Source organism: Coccinella septempunctata, chromosome 9 (genome assembly GCF_907165205.1).
Source record: "Coccinella septempunctata chromosome 9, icCocSept1.1, whole genome shotgun sequence".
NCBI classification, from domain to species: Eukaryota; Metazoa; Arthropoda; class Insecta; order Coleoptera; family Coccinellidae; genus Coccinella; species Coccinella septempunctata.
The window spans coordinates 16,092,633-16,110,935 of NC_058197.1; the positions used below are offsets into that span (position 1 = coordinate 16,092,633).

The following is an 18,303-nucleotide window of genomic DNA, read 5'->3' on the forward strand; positions in this document are numbered from 1 at the left end:
TTGAAGGTCGGGCTATCGAACTACACTGCACAAAAATTGAAATGGATAATTCGCGTGCATGTAATAATACATAAAAGGAGATAAATTTGTTTGTAAATGTATTGAGTTTGAAGTCTATATACGGTTAAACTGTCTGAAATGGCAACTGTACGCAAGACTGCTTAAAGCGATAACACACTAAAGAAATAAACAAAATGAAGTCTACCTGGTGAACCCTGCAGGCTTAAACAAGGTTCCTTCTTTTGAAAACCACTTTGAAATCAAGGTTTAATATCCAAATGACTGTCGAGGCAGTGATAGAACCGATTAGGACAGGGAAAAAGGCACGCATGCCACCACACTAGTTTCTGCTCCCAACGGGTTCGCACGCCAACTAGAAAATCGTACTCCCAACAGTGGTAGGGTAGGATAGGGGAGTTGAAACTAAGGTTCCCAGTAACTACTGATAACGCCAATTTCTTGTCGAGTCAAACCTTCGCTTAACCAACAAAATAATTGTTCAAATAGGAGAAGCTTCTTTCTGAGCACAATTATCGATACAACACAACACCAGACGAGTTGCAATAGCCCATTTAGGCACATACGGATGACACAAAGAAATTATCCACCTGATTTTTCTCTCGAATAACCACTTTAATTTTTGAGCAGTGTATAACGAATTCTCGGATGACCTCAACGAAGAATTTCTAAAGAAATTCCGATTTCCGTTCTATTTGGAGGACTTCTCGTTAAACTGGAGGTCATTTTCAATCGATAAACGAATTCGGTGGAAGATTTTTATAAATACCATTAAGAAACTGGCAATAAAGTGACTCTCTTATGGGTGCCAGGACACTGTGGTATTGAAGAAGACGATGACTCTGCGAAAAGGGCATCAAGTTTAACACCTGGTGGACCAGAACCCTTCTGATGGCTTGAGAAAGACCAATGGGAGTGTAAAAAGAGAAATGACCTCCGGAGGCACACTCCTAGACTTGCACACCAGTATAAAAGTTCGTGTTGACTTCCTAAGAAGGCTGATGCCTATAATGGTGGCACTGCTGGTGCAGATGAAACATATATGATCTGTAGATCTGAAAAAGTCTATCCAGAAATCCAACAAGACCCGATTCTCGCTAATGAATCAAGGTCCGGTCTCCTGGAATCCATCAGCTACGAACGATCCTTTAAACCTCCCGAGAAAACCTCCAAACTCCCCCGAAATTAAAGACGCGCCGTTTCATTCGCGGTAATCCTTGATAAGACCGAGTCGTCCGCCTTATAAACGATTACGAAACGGCGACCAGTAGTTTAAAACCGAAATAGCGTGCAACAATTGACATCGTGGATCGCGGCCGGAACCCATTCATAGTTTCACGGTCGCGTTATAAGGTGTTTTTAGCCGGCGAGTACTCATATAGCGCTCAGGTTATCGTCGTTATACGATAAGAGATAAGTTTTGAGAGCGCGCGAGATAAACGTATGGTGCGATCGGTGTAGGTATCGATATGGAGTTTTTAGACGGTAGAAAGACAAAAAGTGCGCCCACTACGCCCACGACGGACCCCCCGACTAAGCCTTCGTATCTCAGAACTTTCAGCACCTTCAGCAGGATGAGCACCGAGTCGGAAAGGGTCAGGAGGAGGCAGAGGTACAAGAGGATTTTCGACGAAGTGAGTAGCGCTCATTTAAAACCAGCGAAAATTTCATTATCTAATTACATAGTGTCGAACTACAGATCTGTAACCGAGTGAAACCCTCGAAATTTCCAATTTAAATGGGGTTCCTTGTACAGGGTGGGCAAAATTCGTTGTCTACTGAAGGGATCTCGAGGACTGTAAAAGCCAGAAGAAAACGTATGACACATTTCCTAGCTATTTTTCAGAGAAGCAAAGAATGGTGAAAACCGTAGCTTCCTACGATTCTTCGTTTGTGAGTTATCAACAAAAAATGAGATTTTGACGATTTTGAAAAGTTCTCATAACTTTTTTGTCTTTGAAGTTACAGATCTGAAGATTGAACCTTCTTAGGCATTTTTATACGTAGAATCTACTGATAAAAGATTTTTTTCCAATTCAAAAATAACAAATTCAGTAAAAGTTTGCATTCAAAAAAAACGAAAGTTCGCCTAATGATTCGAAATGAAAAGATATTTTGAGCTCGTTAGTGGATTCTACGTAAAAAAGTGCCTGTAGAAGGTTCAAGTTCCAGATCTATAACTTCAAAGACAAAAAAGTTGTGAGAACTTTTCGAAATCGTCAAAATCTCATTTTTTGCTAATAACTCAAAAACGAAGAATCATAGGAGGCTACGGTTTCCACCATTCTCTGAAAAAGAGCTCGGAAATGTGTCATCCGTTTTCTTCTAGCTCTTATAGTTCTCGAGATCCTCTCAGTGGACAATGAATTTTGCCCACCCTGTAAAGGGTAACCCAATTGCCTGATTTGGGCTGTTTCTGGTACTTCTAGACTAGCCTCAACTTATATTCATTTTCGAAAATATCTAAAAACGATTAAAACTTTCTACAGCCACTTCTTCACTGGGTATACTACACTGTACACATTTTTTTCAATCTGTTGTGCTAAAGGTGGCCAGCAAGATCACCAGACCCCAATCCTTCGGATTTTTTCGTACGTGTCTCATCTTCAGCCAACGCTGGTTTATTATTCCCAATAAAGTTCCAATTAAAGAGTATTTTTAATCGAAAGTTTATTGATTCGGTGGATAAACAACACGAAACGTTGTTAACACTTCTGGCAAGGAATCCGAATACCCGTGCCAAACTATTTCCTTAAGTACTCCTCTTCGAAAACAATTCCACGCAGTTTACCCATTAAATAAACCTCAAGACTTCCGTTTTCGTCTTACGTTCAAGGACCAAAAGAGTTGATTTATCGAAGAACTATACTGTTTTAATTGTATTGATATATTATTTATATACCGACCGAAGGAACAAGCTAAGAATGTAGGCTTGGCCTTGACAACACTAAAATATGGTACCACAGTGGTAATCTATCACACACATGCTATTAAAAATTCAAATGCAACACGATACGAAGAAAATCGAGACGAGATGTTTCAGATATAATTGAAACAGCTCCTGGCAAGAGGAACTGTGATATAATTCCCCGATTGTTTTATTTGTTTTGATCGGAAAATGCTAAGGATGTTATGCAACATTCCTTGCATTCTCCTAACACATTCATTCTGTATTCAATCTATATCTATCACAAGATGAAGAGCTGTGAGATGTGTAATGATCTCCAGTAGGTACCATAGTTTGGACTGTTCACATTGCTCCAGTGATGCAAACGAAGGCTAGACGCAGTTCTGACTTGCCCTGGCATGCCAAACTATTGCCCCATACAGTCTCACAATCATGACGTACATCCATCGCAGTATTTTTGGGTTACCCAAGTCAAGGCCGACGTTCATCAGAACTCTGGACCTGGATGGAGATCCAAAGCTTGAGATCTGAGGCTGCTCAAGAAAGATGGGATGCACAGCAGACCTTGAATGGATCTCCTCACTCAGATATCATGAAAACCATTTTGAAACCCTTCAAACTCGAGTATTTCCACCATAGATTCCAACGGAGTTCTCCCATGAGTCACTGACAGAAAGAACAACGGTACGAAAACCCCCGGACGTACCTACAAGAAAAACGACCAGCACAACATCAGGGAATTCCCTCAGACACACCGGAGAGTTCATCAACACCGCCAGTCGATGGCCTTCACCTTCTTGCCCAACGCCGCATAAATACAGACCTCAACATCGACCCACTTTATCAAAATCCGAGAATTTGTTACTTTCTCGGATTTCTGACGAAACGATTAATCAAGTCTTCTTAAAATGGACTGGGACACCTGTTCCAACGACCTCGTAGCTTCTCGCTTCAAAGTGGCAATGAGAGACTCGACGAAAGCGACATTTTTCATGCAGACATATCCATTAAAAAAAAATTACAGCTCGCGCAACGTCAACCTTCTCGTTTTCGCGGATTCTGGATGACTAATCGACATAATGCATCCCTAAAAAGTAACTGGTTCAATTTTGGTGCAGAAATCTACCTACTCATCCACATCAGACGCATTCCAAAGCGATTAAACACGGTTTTATAAACGGATCATCTGCAACTCGAGCTTCTACCATACGAGATAAAAAAAAAACACCTGGAATGATTCACGAGAACGTGTTACTATTCGAATTTGGAAATACCTGTGTAATCTCATCTCGTCGTCGATTTATTGATGTTACAAAGTGCTGGATTGATAGAGACTTGTAATAAAACAAACATAGAAGATAACGTTCTGCAAATACCGATTAACTTAGCCTGTCGAAATTCTTCGAATAAATATTTTTCCTAGTAGATTCTTCGCTATTGCTGAAAGCTCTCTGTTTATTCTGTAATTTATATCTAATCGATCTGATGATTACAAAATGAGTTGAGGTGTATCTCACGAAAACTGTTTGAAGGGATCATCACCTAAAAATATCTTATAAATTGAATGAGTTTAGTTAAAAGCCTCGGTATAAAATTGTCCCTAACTCCACTACTCTTGAAAATACTTCGAAATATAATCAAGAATACACTTTACATAAATCAGGAGCTGAACTATGCAAATCTCAGTGAATAATAAACGCATAAAGAGCTCCGAACCAACCGCCATTTACCATCTTTGAATTCAAAATTATTATCCGGATAAATAAAGACTGCTTTTAAATTGCTTTATCGAATCCGGTTCGAAAATAACATTTCTTAAGAATGTGACAATGTCCTCCGTTAATTTTCTTGAGAGAGCAGGCAAAAAAAACAAGGTGAATGCAATATTGAATCGATTAGATAAAACCTAGATAGACAACTAGAATCCCAGAGCCAAAAATAGATCGAAAACCTTCATTATAAATGCATGAACCTCACCTTTATTTGAGAAGGAAAATGACTAATTGAAAGAATGATACAGATTGGAATTCCCTCAACTATAATGTCACGATTTCATTTGAAACTTGCACAATAAGAGAAATCGTTATTGGACTCTTTACTTTCAAATGAAATTTTTAAATTCGATTTAAGATCAACACCACATTGTGTTCTAAATATAATCCAAACGATCTAATATTCCACCGTTAAATTTGAATTTTATACTGAATATTCCCCTTAATTTTTGTGCTTTATGCAATTCACAATACGCTTCTCATCCTATCAGTTCGAGTTATGCAACACACAATACTGGTCTTCCCAAACCACAGACTGGGTCCTGTACCACAGACCACATATAGATTAATTGTCTGTGTCCTGCACCACAGACCACATATAGATTAATAATCTGTGTCCTGTACCACAGACCACATATAGAGTTAGAATATAGTGTTCTGTGGAGTAAATTGTCTGTATCCCGAACCACAGATTCACCATCTTCGTATACAAAATTTTCCCGATTAATAAAACAGCTTTTGAATTGACTTGTCGAATCCTGTTTGAAAATAACATTTCTAAAGAATGTGACAATATCCTTCGTTAATTTTCTTGAGATAGCAGGCAAAAAAACAAGGCGAATGCAATATTGAATAGATTAGATTATACTTAATTAAACAACTTGAATCCCTGAGCCAAAAATGGATCGAAAACCTTCATTATAAATGCATGAACCTCACCTTTATTTGAGAATTAAATCGAGTAACTGATAACATGATACAGATGAGAATTTCAACTACAGAGAAACAATGTTTATCTAAATTTTGAATGTTATAAACCAAGTTATGCAACACAAAATACTAATCTTTCCAAACCACAGACTATATTTAGGTCAATATGTTGTCTGTGTTCAGAGTCGAATTATTAGAAAATTCCTTTTTTAAAATAAAATTCCAAGCTTATCTGCCACCCAAATGGAATTATCCATAAGAAACGAAACGATATACTAATCGGCGCCCCCATTTCATTCCAGTGTGACAGAAATGGAGATGGAGTTGTTACAGCGAAGGAGTTGTACAAGACATTGAGGAAAGAACACAACATAGCACATCACGTAGTTTTCCAACTGTTGGATTTGGCGGATAAGGATGGAAACGGCGAGCTAACGTTCGACGAATTCCAAATTCTGATAGAACATCCCAAACTCACACCGCTGTTCAGGGGAGCCTTCACGAAGTAAGTATACACAAATGGAATAATTGGTCGAATCGAAACTCGCCCACTATCTTAATGAAATCGGCATTCTAAACTCACCAGACATAACGATTTTCACTGTAATTTTCACCACTAATTCACACAAATTTCCCACGAGATGTTTCTCCATTTTCCAGCGTAACGAACGAATTTTGAAATACGAAACCATAGAATCAAATATTATCATCTTTGCATAGAATGATATGAACATTTAGGACTGAACGTTCTGTTAGATTGAGAACATTGGAGAACACAAAAACGAACGGTTCCGAATAAACAAGCGGAAACTTGAATATCAGATAATTACCATGTTTACCGAATTTCACTATGGACATTTAATGAAATTCTTCGGCATGGCTAATTATTTTCAAGTTAAATCACTAATAGAGAACAGTATTGAATTCTGAAATATATGAAAAATATACACGAATCAGCTACTGCTTTACTAAAGTTAGATAATAATTCAGTATAGCTAATAAATTAAATATTAAAAAAAATAAGATAGGTTTTTAAGCATTTCTCCAAGAACTGTGGAGAGAACTGAACAGACAGAAAAACACACCGTTCCGACCACAGAACACCAATATTGTAATGAACCGTTGCTGGAACATTGAAAGAGCATAGAATTCCAGAAGAGCGTGAAATTCGAAATATGAAATTTTCCGATATTCTTCAGGTACGTCGAAACCATCGTGCCCCCCAGGAGGATAGGACAGAAGGGTAGGATACGTGTTGCCTTGGAAGAAGACCAATCGGATTTAGCCTACGAACAAGAATTTTCCTGCTGCCCGCCTCCCATAGGCCTCCCGATAATGGCATTGATCACAGTCATACCCTTCATCATCGACGAATATTTAGAACCGAACTCCACGCTATCCGCTAGCGGAAAATTGGGTAGATGGCTCTTATACGACCCGGCGAGGCGATACGAGGTTTGGAGGTTCTTCACATACATGTTCGTACACATAGGGTAAGATTCACTCAGAAGATGAAGGTTGGAAGGAAGGATTCACGAATGAAATCTTCGTTTTAGGTATACCCATCTGGTGGTTAATCTGTTAGTCCTTCTGGTTCTTGGATTACCCCTCGAGATGGTACACAAGAGTTGGAGGGTTCTTTCGATCTATTTCGCTGGAGTTTTAGCCGGCTCCTTGGCGACGTCTGTGATAGATCCCCAGATAAAACTTGGGGGCGCAAGCGGTGGAGTATACGCAATCATTACTGCACATATTTCAACGCTCATACTGGTAAGAATCCAAAGAATCACCTTCGAAACCATGGATTACCGATATTTATTTCCAGAACTGGAAACAAACCGCATTTGCTTTCTACCAGATGATAATCTTCCTAGGAATAACTGTCGTAGATTTGGGAACAGCTTGTTATGGCCGTTTCATTTCGTCCAATTCTTCCAGCGAACAGATTGGTGTTGTAGCGCATTTAGCCGGAGCAGTGGCAGGTAACACGAGTTAAGACCGTTAAATTCCAATTCTTTAACATACCTGGTAATCTTCTCTCTCAGGAATATGTGTCGGAATAGACATCCTTAGGAACTTGGAAGAGGATAGGTGGGAGGTTTATTTCAAGTGGATCACGCTGGTAATATTCGGGATGGTCATGGGTTCTATGATCGTGATAGAGGTGGCGTGGCCTAGTCACTTTCCGCCCATGGATTACACGCCTATGGACGTATCTTGAACCGACGTACCAACTATCATAGCTAAGAACCAAAATGTATCAATGTTTATAATTATGTAAATAGGAGGTACATACTACAAACTAACAGTAATTTTTAATGAAGCAACTGTGATCTCGTGTCGTAGCTAACCTAATCAATTAAGTTATTATTGAAAGTATTTAATTTAAGGAGTGAGATGAATTCCGTGTGTCCATATTGGAATATTCTAATTTTTTTAAAGTTCCTTCGTCATTGGCACTCACAATCGGTGAAAGCACTTAGAAGTGATGAATCGAAACTTTTAAAAAATTCATATCTCACTTCTACATCCACCAGTTTTAATAAAAAGACGGACTGCACGAAAAACTTGCCTTAACTTCAACATATAGTTGATTTATATGACTTATCCTACTTATTCACAAGATATAAATTATCTTTATAAGGATCTTCATGGTCACTCTATTTATTAATTTTTTATACTACTTAAAAACAATTTCAGACTTTGTTTTACAAAAGACTGTTGTAAAATACGTATTTTTCAAATAAATTTATATTTATCAAAAAAAAGTGTTTCCAATGACCTCAAAAGACTCACCCTGTATGAGAATCTATTGTTTGAAATATGAGAATTTAATAGTAATTTATCAATTATATAACTCCAAATTTTACTCAAGGAAAGGTTGAGAATAAGATCATGGGATGAAAATTGTTGAGAGTTTAGTTTTATTTTAATTCTTCAAACAATTCGAGTGATATACATAAAATTCAACATTATTCATTAAAACTATCATATTGCATTAAAACGAACACTCGATTCGTAACTGATAACACTCAAAATTAAGTTAAATAAGTATAAAAATATTAATTCAAATATTTCAAAAAGATAAAATCGAGAGGTAAAAAAATAAACGACACTTTGAAATCGTAGTGCATAATATAAGAATTTATAGGAAACAAACAAATGGAAGAGATCCCGAATGAGATAAGGAATGTTTTGAGTATAAAATCAATGATGTAAAATTCATGATGTAAAATTTGGAATGATCTGTTACGTTAACTCTATATCAATTACTACTTTGGTTATCTGAATACTACTCACAGATCAATCTGAGAATTCGACTCTTCGACTCATTTCCGTACTTTTCACATCTGAGTCACTATCATTTACTCAGTAAAACAATGTCATCTTCATCGTCCGACGATGATGGTAAATCCCTGTCCACACGCTCATACTCTCCCTCCTCATCATCGTCTTCATCAAAGTAAGGCCTAACTATCACCGGTTTACCTAAATAAAATAAAAAATTAGGACAATTTTACACAGTTAATCAAAACTTACGTTCAATTGGTCTTCGGAACAATTCATTCTCCTTACTCTCGTCATAATCCTTGTAATCTTCGAAATACCCGCTTGTGTTCAGTAGCCAATATTCGTTCTTCTTCTTACACGTCATATAACAGAAAATCACAGATGCCACCAGCAAAACTGTACCAAAACCTGAAAAAACCTTCGGTGAGTTTCTCCCGAGGGAAAAAGTGTTCGACTCACCTAACACCAAGACGAAAACAATCCTCGGCAAGCCCATAACACTGGAATTCTTGATTAGAGTGAACATAACCACGTCGGGTACCCCGTTCAGATCGTCAACGCTCAGGTACTTGGTCAATCGGTGATAACCCACAGCCGATATGTTTATGGTATACCTGTTCACCTCCAGGGGTAAAGCGTACTTCCCTTCCTCATCCGATAATACTGTTAAGTTGTTTTCTACGACGTGTATCACAGCCTTTGGTACAGGATGACCGAAATTATCCCTCACGTAACCTACAATCACCAAAATTAGAGGAAGGATACAAAAAAAAATCAAACCCACCTCTCAAACCGTTGCTTTTCACTCCGTTCAAATACAAAGGTTCTCGAAGGATGTTATTCTCTATTTTATCAGTTTTGCTCAAAACCGGTACAGCTACACCAACGTTGAGATCACCTCTGACTAAAGTAACGGGCAAGTGTAGTTTTTGCTTGGTTATAACGACATTGATAAAGGCAGTTTTGTAATTGTGACAGTTGACCTCGAGCACGTATTTGCCGGGAGGCAGCATAATATTAAAGTCGGCCTTGACTTTCGTCACTTCAAATGTTTTATTCAAACCTTGGACTTTGACAGTGGCATTTGTCATCGGTTTCTTTCTGTCATCTTGTACGTGACCTTGAACACCTAAAGAAAGATTTTATTCAGTATTCGGATAGTTTATCAGTCGGTTTAGTCATACCTGAAGATGCCAGCTCTAAGATATCCATAACCGGGAAGATAACTTCCCTCCAGATGTAAGGCAAGTTCTCAACGGCTGGATAAGCACAACAACTAACTTTAGCCGTCAAGATTGGTGTGTCGTACTCATGGTACAGATAGTCGGTTAACGTTTCCTGAGTTCCGGTGAAGTCGTTGCCACATAAAATGGACGGTTTGTATTGATAAGTGTAAGCGTCGTAGAATTTCTTGTAGGGGTTCAGGGAATCCTTCAATTTTGGATATCTGAAAGGGATAAAATCGATTTGAAACGTCCCCCACTTTAAAACCACTAAAACTCACATCATGCCACTACCACCACCTTCGATGTTCAAAACCAAGTCGAATTTTTCCTCGATCAACATTCTCTTGAAAGCGTTGGCCAGGCTCTTTGACGCTGCTATGCTATTGACCCTACCCTTGCCGAAATTCATGATCTGATCGCCGACTTGTTTGAAATCAGCCGTTATATTATTACACACGTAGTTATCAGGTACTTTAACCCCGCTGGATTCCCTCTGGTAATCGCCCCAGACTTGTTCGAAAGCCTTATCGATGACTGGAACTATGTAAACGACTGTATCGTTCAAAATCCTCTTGATTGTCGGGTTTCCCACCTTGAGACCGGCCAGAAGATGGCGCGCTATGTAGATCCCTAACTCGCGTCCTAAAGGCTGGGTAGCGTAGAGATTCCCAATCACCGCTACCTTGAATTTGTTGTCATCCGCAGATTCCACCTGAAAACACCCTCCTGTCATCCTCATATGTCATATTTTTGACAGTCTACATATAACAATGTCAATTTTCGAAAGCCTAACCTCATTTGTCACCTTCAGCCTGTGGATGGCCATCGACACCTCGCTCTCACTCTGAAAACTGGCATAATCCGGATACATGTTCTCCAATTTGCCCATGATCTCGTAGATCTCGCTATTGGCGTGGTACTTCGGATGATACTGGTTCTTTAGGTTGTCGAAATCGTAGGCGTTGGCCCAGTGGGCCCCGTCGTTCTTCAGGAGGGTCACGTTGTAACTGATACTGCCGGAACTTGGGACAATCTGAAATTCATTCGTTTATTACCTACTTTTCTGGGATTTTCTCCATAAATACTCACAACTTGCTGTGTGTAACTCTCGTACCCTCTTGCAGTGACCGTAATATTGTAGATTCCAGGCAGTAAGATCCTCCAGTAATCCCCATCTTTACCGGTCTTCACAAAATGGGAAATTCCCTCTATCATTATTTCTGCACGAGGTATAGGTTGACCGATTGTGCTTCTAACGAAACCATGAATTCCCTTATGGACTTCCTCCATGTAGGTTATGAGAGCTTCCCTGTTATCCAACCAGTACTCGGGTAATTTATCAGCGGTGGGATATTTATAACAACCAAGTTCCAACGTGATTTCCATGCAACCACCCACCATGTAGTTCCAATCTTGCATACCACCGGTGACCACATACCATTCAGCACCGTTTGTTATACCGTTTACGAATTTTTCCTTGGGGAACATCGGACAAGGTTTTCCATCGTGCATTGTCCTGTGAGCCTGCGAGAGGGATGATATTTCAACTGAATTCGAGTAAGTAACAATGATAATCTTACATTGGAATAAGTCAGAGCTAGATGTTTGAAAACAGCGTCATCTGGAGTCGGATTCTTGTACTGCTTCAGATCAGGGGTATCATCGTAAGGATAATTGGCCACCAGGGCCCCGTTGTGGAGGTTTGCTGACAGTACGAAATGCTCGGAGAGCATCCAGTCCATCACATTCTTCGTTTCCGGCTCTATCACCCTGTTGAACTAAGAAAAAAGAAAGATTTGAACTACTAAGTGAAACGAATCGTTTAAAACGCCAATCACCTCGTTGACTATATACTGATCGGGGAAATTTCTGTTCAGATCCACACCATGGGCATTTCCTCGTCCCCTTGCGCTCGAAGAGTCACCTAAAAAGATTCATGGTTAGAAAAAAACCTGGATTTCCTTATCATAGTAACCTTCTCTGGATATTTCGTATCCATCAGGGTTCATACTAGGCATCAGATGGATTCTGGTGGTGTCCAACAACTGGGTTATCCGATCATCGGTTCCGTACCTTTCGCAAAGGTATTTTATCAACAACAGAAGAATTTCCCTGCCCACCACCTCATTTCCGTGCATGTTCGCGACGTATTTGAATTCCGGCTTGCCTAAAATCATCGCATCCTTTCAAATTTCGATTCTCAAATCATAATTCTTGTATTTACCTGGTACGTGTTTGAACGGTGTGCTGCTGACCACGAAAACCCACATCTCCCTTCCTTGTACGGTCTTTCCGATCGAATACATATTGGTGATGTTCGCGTATGTCTTGTTGAACTTCTTCATGAATTTCTCCATGTCGGAGTAATGATGATGTTTGAAGACGGAATCGTCAGATATCATGAAACCGTACTTATCGTAGACTTCTTTGGTGTCTTCGATCAGTTTCTTATATTCGCCTACGAAGGAAAAACGAAATTTATGTTATCCGGGTGATATGTATAGAAGAACATTCATTCATGCAGCTTAAACGAATCTTTTTCCTCATTTAGCTAAATTTCATACAAAAGACTGTGTGGAGCTCTGATCTATAATTTACGTCATTTCAATCAATAACACTAAAAAATATGGTTAAATGATCCCCACTTACCTTCGGGTCGTGTTCATTCCGCAGATCCTGCAGAAACCTGACCATGGTTAGTAGGTGGTGCAGAAAAAGGCAAAAATTAAAATACACATGTTTATATAATCCATTTATTGAATAAACATAAAATATTAAAATAGATTCAATAATAAAACAATTTGTTCGTTGCAACGAGATAATAAATACTAAAGCAATGAATTAAAATTCAGTAATACAAATTCCAGTAAGATCAAATTATATAAACATATGTATTTGTTCATATGTAAAATAACTATCCTTATAGATTATTTAAAGGTATGAAATTATTGTCCCAAAGTTCTATCTGTCTTTTTGTGCTCCTTAAAATTATTTCTTTTTCCATTCTTATATTCTCACATAGGTTAGTAAAATGTATTCGAGATCTTAAATAAAAGTATCAAATCGATTCAAACCAAGGAGAACATGAGATACATTCAAGTAATTCGAATTTCGAATGGAAATTAAACCATCACCAAAAAAAATAAAATTAAACCAAAGCAGCGAATTTCTGAATCCCTGAAAGCTTCCAGTGTAAAATTTCGTACTGTACTATACAATAAAAATCTAAATTTCGCTATGGCACAGTGCTCCAATTCTCTATCGATTACTTAGAATGATATGTATCGTAAAACTTCAGAAAATTCAACCCTAGTACCAAACCCATTCTGGGACATAATTTTGAGAAACTCTACCTTCTATAGGAACAGATCTTTTGAGCACAAGATCCTGTCTCGTTGTTTTGCCCTCCACTACAGTTATTCTCGCTCTTTTGGACGGTTCGTATCTGAAAAAATAGCGTTGCAAAATGTTAAGAAGCAGTCACACAAATCAGTTAGTTAACAAGTAGATTTACCTGTATGGTAAATCGACTTATTTAGTTCAAAAAAAGGCTATAAAATCCGTTAAAATGGAAAAACTAAACCGATGAAACAAACTCAACACATACCCATAAGCTGACGAAACTATCTCGTATGTTCCAGGCAGAAGAAGTCTCCAATATTCACCCCGATTCGAGGTGGTAACGTTGTGCTCGATTCCAATGACTTGTACGTCGGCATCGAGTACCGGTGTACCTTCGGTATCTGTGACAATACCCTTGACTCCCCAATGGGTGGCTTCCATATATTTTAACAGAGGTTCTTTGTTCAGTTGCCATTCTTTCGGCAATGTTGTTGCGGAAGGGAATTTGCAACACGTCAATTCGAACGTAACTTCGAAACAGTTCGAATGAACGTAGTTGAAATCTTGCATGCCACCTTAAAAAAAAATGGCCATTTTGATCTCAATTATGATACTAGAGAAGATATGTCAAAACCAAGTTTGCACATTCTGACATCTGTCATCATTGACAACTGTTTATATTACATAGAATAGAATAAAGATCATAAAATATCTTCAGGTACTAATTAAGACAACTCAGTATAATTCTTTTGCCGTACTATATTCAAAACATACCCTGAAGTTCATACCAAAAGGCCCCATTGGTAATTCCGTCCTCAAAGTGCTCCTGAGGGCAACCATTTCCAGATTTCATAATCGGATGGTTTTGAGCATAAAGGGAAGCAAGCCTTTTAAATAATTTATCGTCTGGAGATTTACTTTCTTTGCAACATTGCCTGCCTGTACTGCGAATAACGAAAATTGTTGGTTACTATATTGGAAAATTACATGTGTTCATTTTAATATTAACCACTTAAACTCTTTTATTTATTAGACTTCAGGACCTTACAGTCAACATATTACTTACTTGGAATTATCATATGGATAACTAGCTACAACCGCTCCAGAATGCAAATTACCGGATAAAACAAATGGCCTGGATAAGATCCATGTCATCATAGCAACAGTTTCTGGTTGTCTCCCGGCTAATATTGTACCTTGTGTTAAAGATTTATTGAATTGGTCAGGAAAGTCACGGTTCAAATCAAATCCATTCTCATTGTTTCTTCCAAGATATTTAGCACGAGAATCACAATGGCCCTCCTAAAATAAGCATTATTCTTCAGAATTACATATTGGTTTTCACTAACAACACTTACCAATGAATTTTCATAGCCATCTGGATTCATTGAAGGCATCAAGTATATATCTGTAGTATTCACGAGCCTTGTTACCCTATCATCTTTCCCATAATTGTAAATGAGATACTGGGCAAGATATATCATCAACTGTCTTCCTACAGTTTCATCTCCATGCATATTCGCAACATATTTGAACATTGGTGTTAAAAGACTGCGATTTCCGACATTAGCATGTATCTCCAATACCCATAGTTCTCGATTTTCCACTGATCTCCCAACAGACATCAACTTAGCTATGTCAGAATGTTCAGTTTCCAACTTTTTGAAAAGGTTCGTCAGCTCATCATAATCAATATATCTGGGGTTTTGTAGAAAATACTCGTTCACGTCGTGTTTTATTCCTTCCAGGTCATTTTCGCGAGTTGGTAAACATAAACAAATATTGCACAAAATCAGAACTGGAAGAACATATTGGAAAAACATTTTTTGATCACAACAACAGGTTCATTCCTGATATAAACTATATCAAAGCCGCGCAACTAACAACCCACTTAGTTGTAATTCGGTGTAATCTGATTAGATTGCTTAATGATAGTAAATTGCAATGAAAATATGAACTTGGGGGGACTGGGTGAGGAGGAAAATGTTAAAATCTGAAACGGGAAAGTTGGGTATGAGAAAAATCCCAGTGACGTAGGTAAATGTCAAATTTGAACAAGTGATTGATAGTAGTTCACAGAGACTCTCTGGTAGTTCATATCTCCTTACCAGTAGTTCATTTATGCTGTTATTTTGTTTGACAGATAAACACGCTCTTAACCTAGAAAAATTCTAGAAACATCATCAATATTTTTTCAACAAATAGTAAAAACAGATTGAAATTGAGTTTTTTCGGTAGTGGAATTCAAAACGCTTACACAATGCCTGGAGTCCAAGAATCAAACGAAGGTCCGAAGGCTCCTATTGGAGCTATTTGTGCAGCACCTCAACCAACTTCTTCGAACAACACCAGTAATGCATCCATACCCCAACCAAGACAACCAAATAGTTTGCAAGGTCTTTTACGCTACGCAATGTCTGCAACTGAAAATGGCTCTACCGAAACCAAATTCCTCCCCATGGACGAAGAGGTATAAGTCTGGAAGAACCAGTTTCGAATTAGCATGATTAACGTTTGAACTTTCAGAGGAAGAAATTCCTTGAGACTGCCTTGAAATCAATGACTATTAACGTTGTCGAAGTGTTACAAAAACAGATCGAAATTCTGATGAAAGTTGATACTGTGAAAGATGGAGATGACGTTTCGAATTATTTGGAAGCGTTGGAAAATATCATGGACTATATTGACAATATTGATATAGCTAATGGTACTATAACTTATATCACATTTTCTCATTCAACAATATCATTGGTATTTCAGACTTTCATAAAATTGGAGGATTCATGATATTGAAACCATGTTTGAACTGTAAAAATGCAGAGGTGAGATCTGCCGTTTGTGGATTGATCGCGGAACTCTGCCAGAACAATCCATACTGTCAAAAAATTGTTATTGATCATGAATTTGTCCCGATACTTCTGCATATCTTAGATAACGATCAAGAAGACATAGTTGGTGTTAAATGTATTTATGCATTGAGCGGTATGTTGAATAGATCCATCAAGATTAGAAACTAGACAGAAGTAGACTTACGTGATCCTTTTCAGCCATAGCGAGGGATAATTCTGAGGGATTTTCACAACTTGTGCGATATGGTGGCCTCAATATTCTTCTCAGAACTCTAAACAAAGAAGATGATAAGTTCAGAATAAAGACAGCGTTTTTATTGAGTTCTCTTTGCAGATCTCAGCCTGACTTGAAAAGTATGTCAAATTGAAACATTTTCCCTGGTGAATCCGATTTTTCAATCTTTCTTCTCTTCAGGTAGACTTATATTCTTGGAAATCATACCGATTCTTATAAATTTGATATCTAAAGAGAGAAAGCCAAGTTCTGAACATATTCTGTCGTTGCTTTTATCTCTGGTCGAGGATAATGCCACAGCCTTGAATGAATGTAGAAATCCTGAGCACAATTTCAAGGAAATCTTGCAGAACTACATTTCCAAAGTGGAGAATAAAGAAGAATGCCAGGTAATCTTTGTTTTTCATCGATTTCAATGAAAAAATAACAAAAATAATTTTCTTCACAGGAGGAAGAAGAATACTGTAAGCGGTTGATGCATTTGATATTCGTATGACATAGGATTTTCTGAGGGTTTTGCACTGAGAACGGTGCAATTCTTTCAGCTGGAGGATTTTAATTTAATAAAATTTTTTATTAAGCTTTCCCATGTTAATATTATAATACAATTGTTTATCCTACTTATCCAATATAATGCAAAAATCTAAATTTTACATTGCCGTTAAGTCATTATGTTCACAAATGGTGTAATCGAATAAAGTATACATAAAATATCAAGCTATGTTTAAATTGCAATTTACCTCTTTATGCTTTGAAGGGTCAATCGGTAACAATCCACATAAACAAACAACAACCTGAATTTGATTTTTCAAGGTTAGTTTCTGTATCTTATCTGCCAAAAAAATTCTAACCTTTCTTTGGATGCGTAAACAAAAACGTTACCTCCAAAACTCTGAAAAAATGGTTCAAGTAAATATTTTAGAAGATGCTGAAGAAAGCAAAAATTTGATTTATGGTGTTGGAGAGTGTGAATTTGGCTTTTTATTCCTTCTAGTGGATGAAAGTGAAAAAATCTATTACTCTTCCTTCCCTCCTGATAAAAACGCTACATCAGAATTGATCGAAATTAAAAAGTATTGGCCAGAGGCAGAATTTTCAGAGGATGCAGATAAAATCAGTAAAATGGTCAGTAGAATATTCTCCCGAGGTGACTCCTTAAAATTTGATGTGATGCTGAAAGGGACAGAGTTTCAAGTGTCGGTATGGAAGGCTATAGGTACTTTGAAGTTAAAAAAAAAAACACAAGGGTATACTGATTCAGTTCTGTAATTCCAGCAAATGTTAAGGAAGGTTCAACGGTCTATTACGAGGAGATTGCCAAGGCTATAGGCAATCCGAAAGCTGTTAGAGCTGTCGCTTCGGCTGTGAAGAATAACAAACTTGCCTATCTGATCCCTTGCCACAGGGTCATCAGTAAAACCGGTGGAATGAGCAAATATAAATGGGGAGGGGATCGGAAAGTGAAGCTGTTGGATTACGAGAAAACTCCTTTATAAAATCCACTTATTAAAAATTTTTCATTATTGAGTAGTATAATTTCAACGAAACCAGATCATTAAGTTGAAATTAAATTAGTACGACTGAAATATAAATGATATTTCGGAAAATGTCGCTGCTGGTCTCTTGCAGTTGAATAAGTACGGCTTAAATGATACATACCTAAAAAACTTTCACTGCACCATTGAAAATGGCTCCATCCAAATATTCTTCTTCTGGAGATGCCGAAATATCA

At 37.9% G+C, this 18,303-nt stretch overlaps 4 protein-coding genes across 4 annotated transcripts; 3 read left to right on the forward strand and 1 right to left on the reverse strand.

Annotated features, from left to right (window-relative positions):
• Positions 1-1,290: 1,290 nt before the first annotated feature.
• Positions 1,291-8,379, forward strand: LOC123320183 (rhomboid-related protein 2-like). The gene is made up of 6 exons (XM_044907390.1): positions 1,291-1,652; positions 5,931-6,133; positions 6,828-7,121; positions 7,185-7,398; positions 7,454-7,610; positions 7,674-8,379. The coding sequence occupies exons 1-6, from the start codon at positions 1,488-1,490 to the stop codon at positions 7,847-7,849; spliced, it is 1,209 nt and encodes a 402-aa protein (XP_044763325.1). The 5' UTR covers positions 1,291-1,487; the 3' UTR covers positions 7,850-8,379.
• A 150-nt stretch (positions 8,380-8,529) lies between these two features.
• LOC123320609 (carboxypeptidase D) lies at positions 8,530-15,506 on the reverse strand. Its single transcript, XM_044907970.1, has 17 exons — positions 14,846-15,506; positions 14,554-14,789; positions 14,262-14,431; positions 13,753-14,062; positions 13,499-13,590; positions 12,370-12,603; positions 12,121-12,312; positions 11,984-12,069; positions 11,726-11,923; positions 11,235-11,669; positions 10,939-11,178; positions 10,424-10,857; positions 10,104-10,366; positions 9,704-10,048; positions 9,379-9,654; positions 9,169-9,327; positions 8,530-9,117 (listed from the first exon to the last, which is right to left on the reverse strand). The coding sequence occupies exons 1-17, from the start codon at positions 15,308-15,310 to the stop codon at positions 8,990-8,992; spliced, it is 4,263 nt and encodes a 1,420-aa protein (XP_044763905.1). The 5' UTR covers positions 15,311-15,506; the 3' UTR covers positions 8,530-8,989.
• Positions 15,507-15,618: 112 nt separating this feature from the next.
• Positions 15,619-17,288, forward strand: LOC123320610 (hsp70-binding protein 1). Its single transcript, XM_044907971.1, has 6 exons — positions 15,619-15,957; positions 16,014-16,194; positions 16,248-16,469; positions 16,535-16,690; positions 16,752-16,960; positions 17,020-17,288. The coding sequence occupies exons 1-6, from the start codon at positions 15,748-15,750 to the stop codon at positions 17,065-17,067; spliced, it is 1,026 nt and encodes a 341-aa protein (XP_044763906.1). The 5' UTR covers positions 15,619-15,747; the 3' UTR covers positions 17,068-17,288.
• A 115-nt stretch (positions 17,289-17,403) lies between these two features.
• Positions 17,404-18,094, forward strand: LOC123320611 (bifunctional transcriptional activator/DNA repair enzyme Ada). The gene is made up of 2 exons (XM_044907972.1): positions 17,404-17,787; positions 17,847-18,094. The coding sequence occupies exons 1-2, from the start codon at positions 17,433-17,435 to the stop codon at positions 18,065-18,067; spliced, it is 576 nt and encodes a 191-aa protein (XP_044763907.1). The 5' UTR covers positions 17,404-17,432; the 3' UTR covers positions 18,068-18,094.
• Positions 18,095-18,303: the final 209 nt, after the last annotated feature.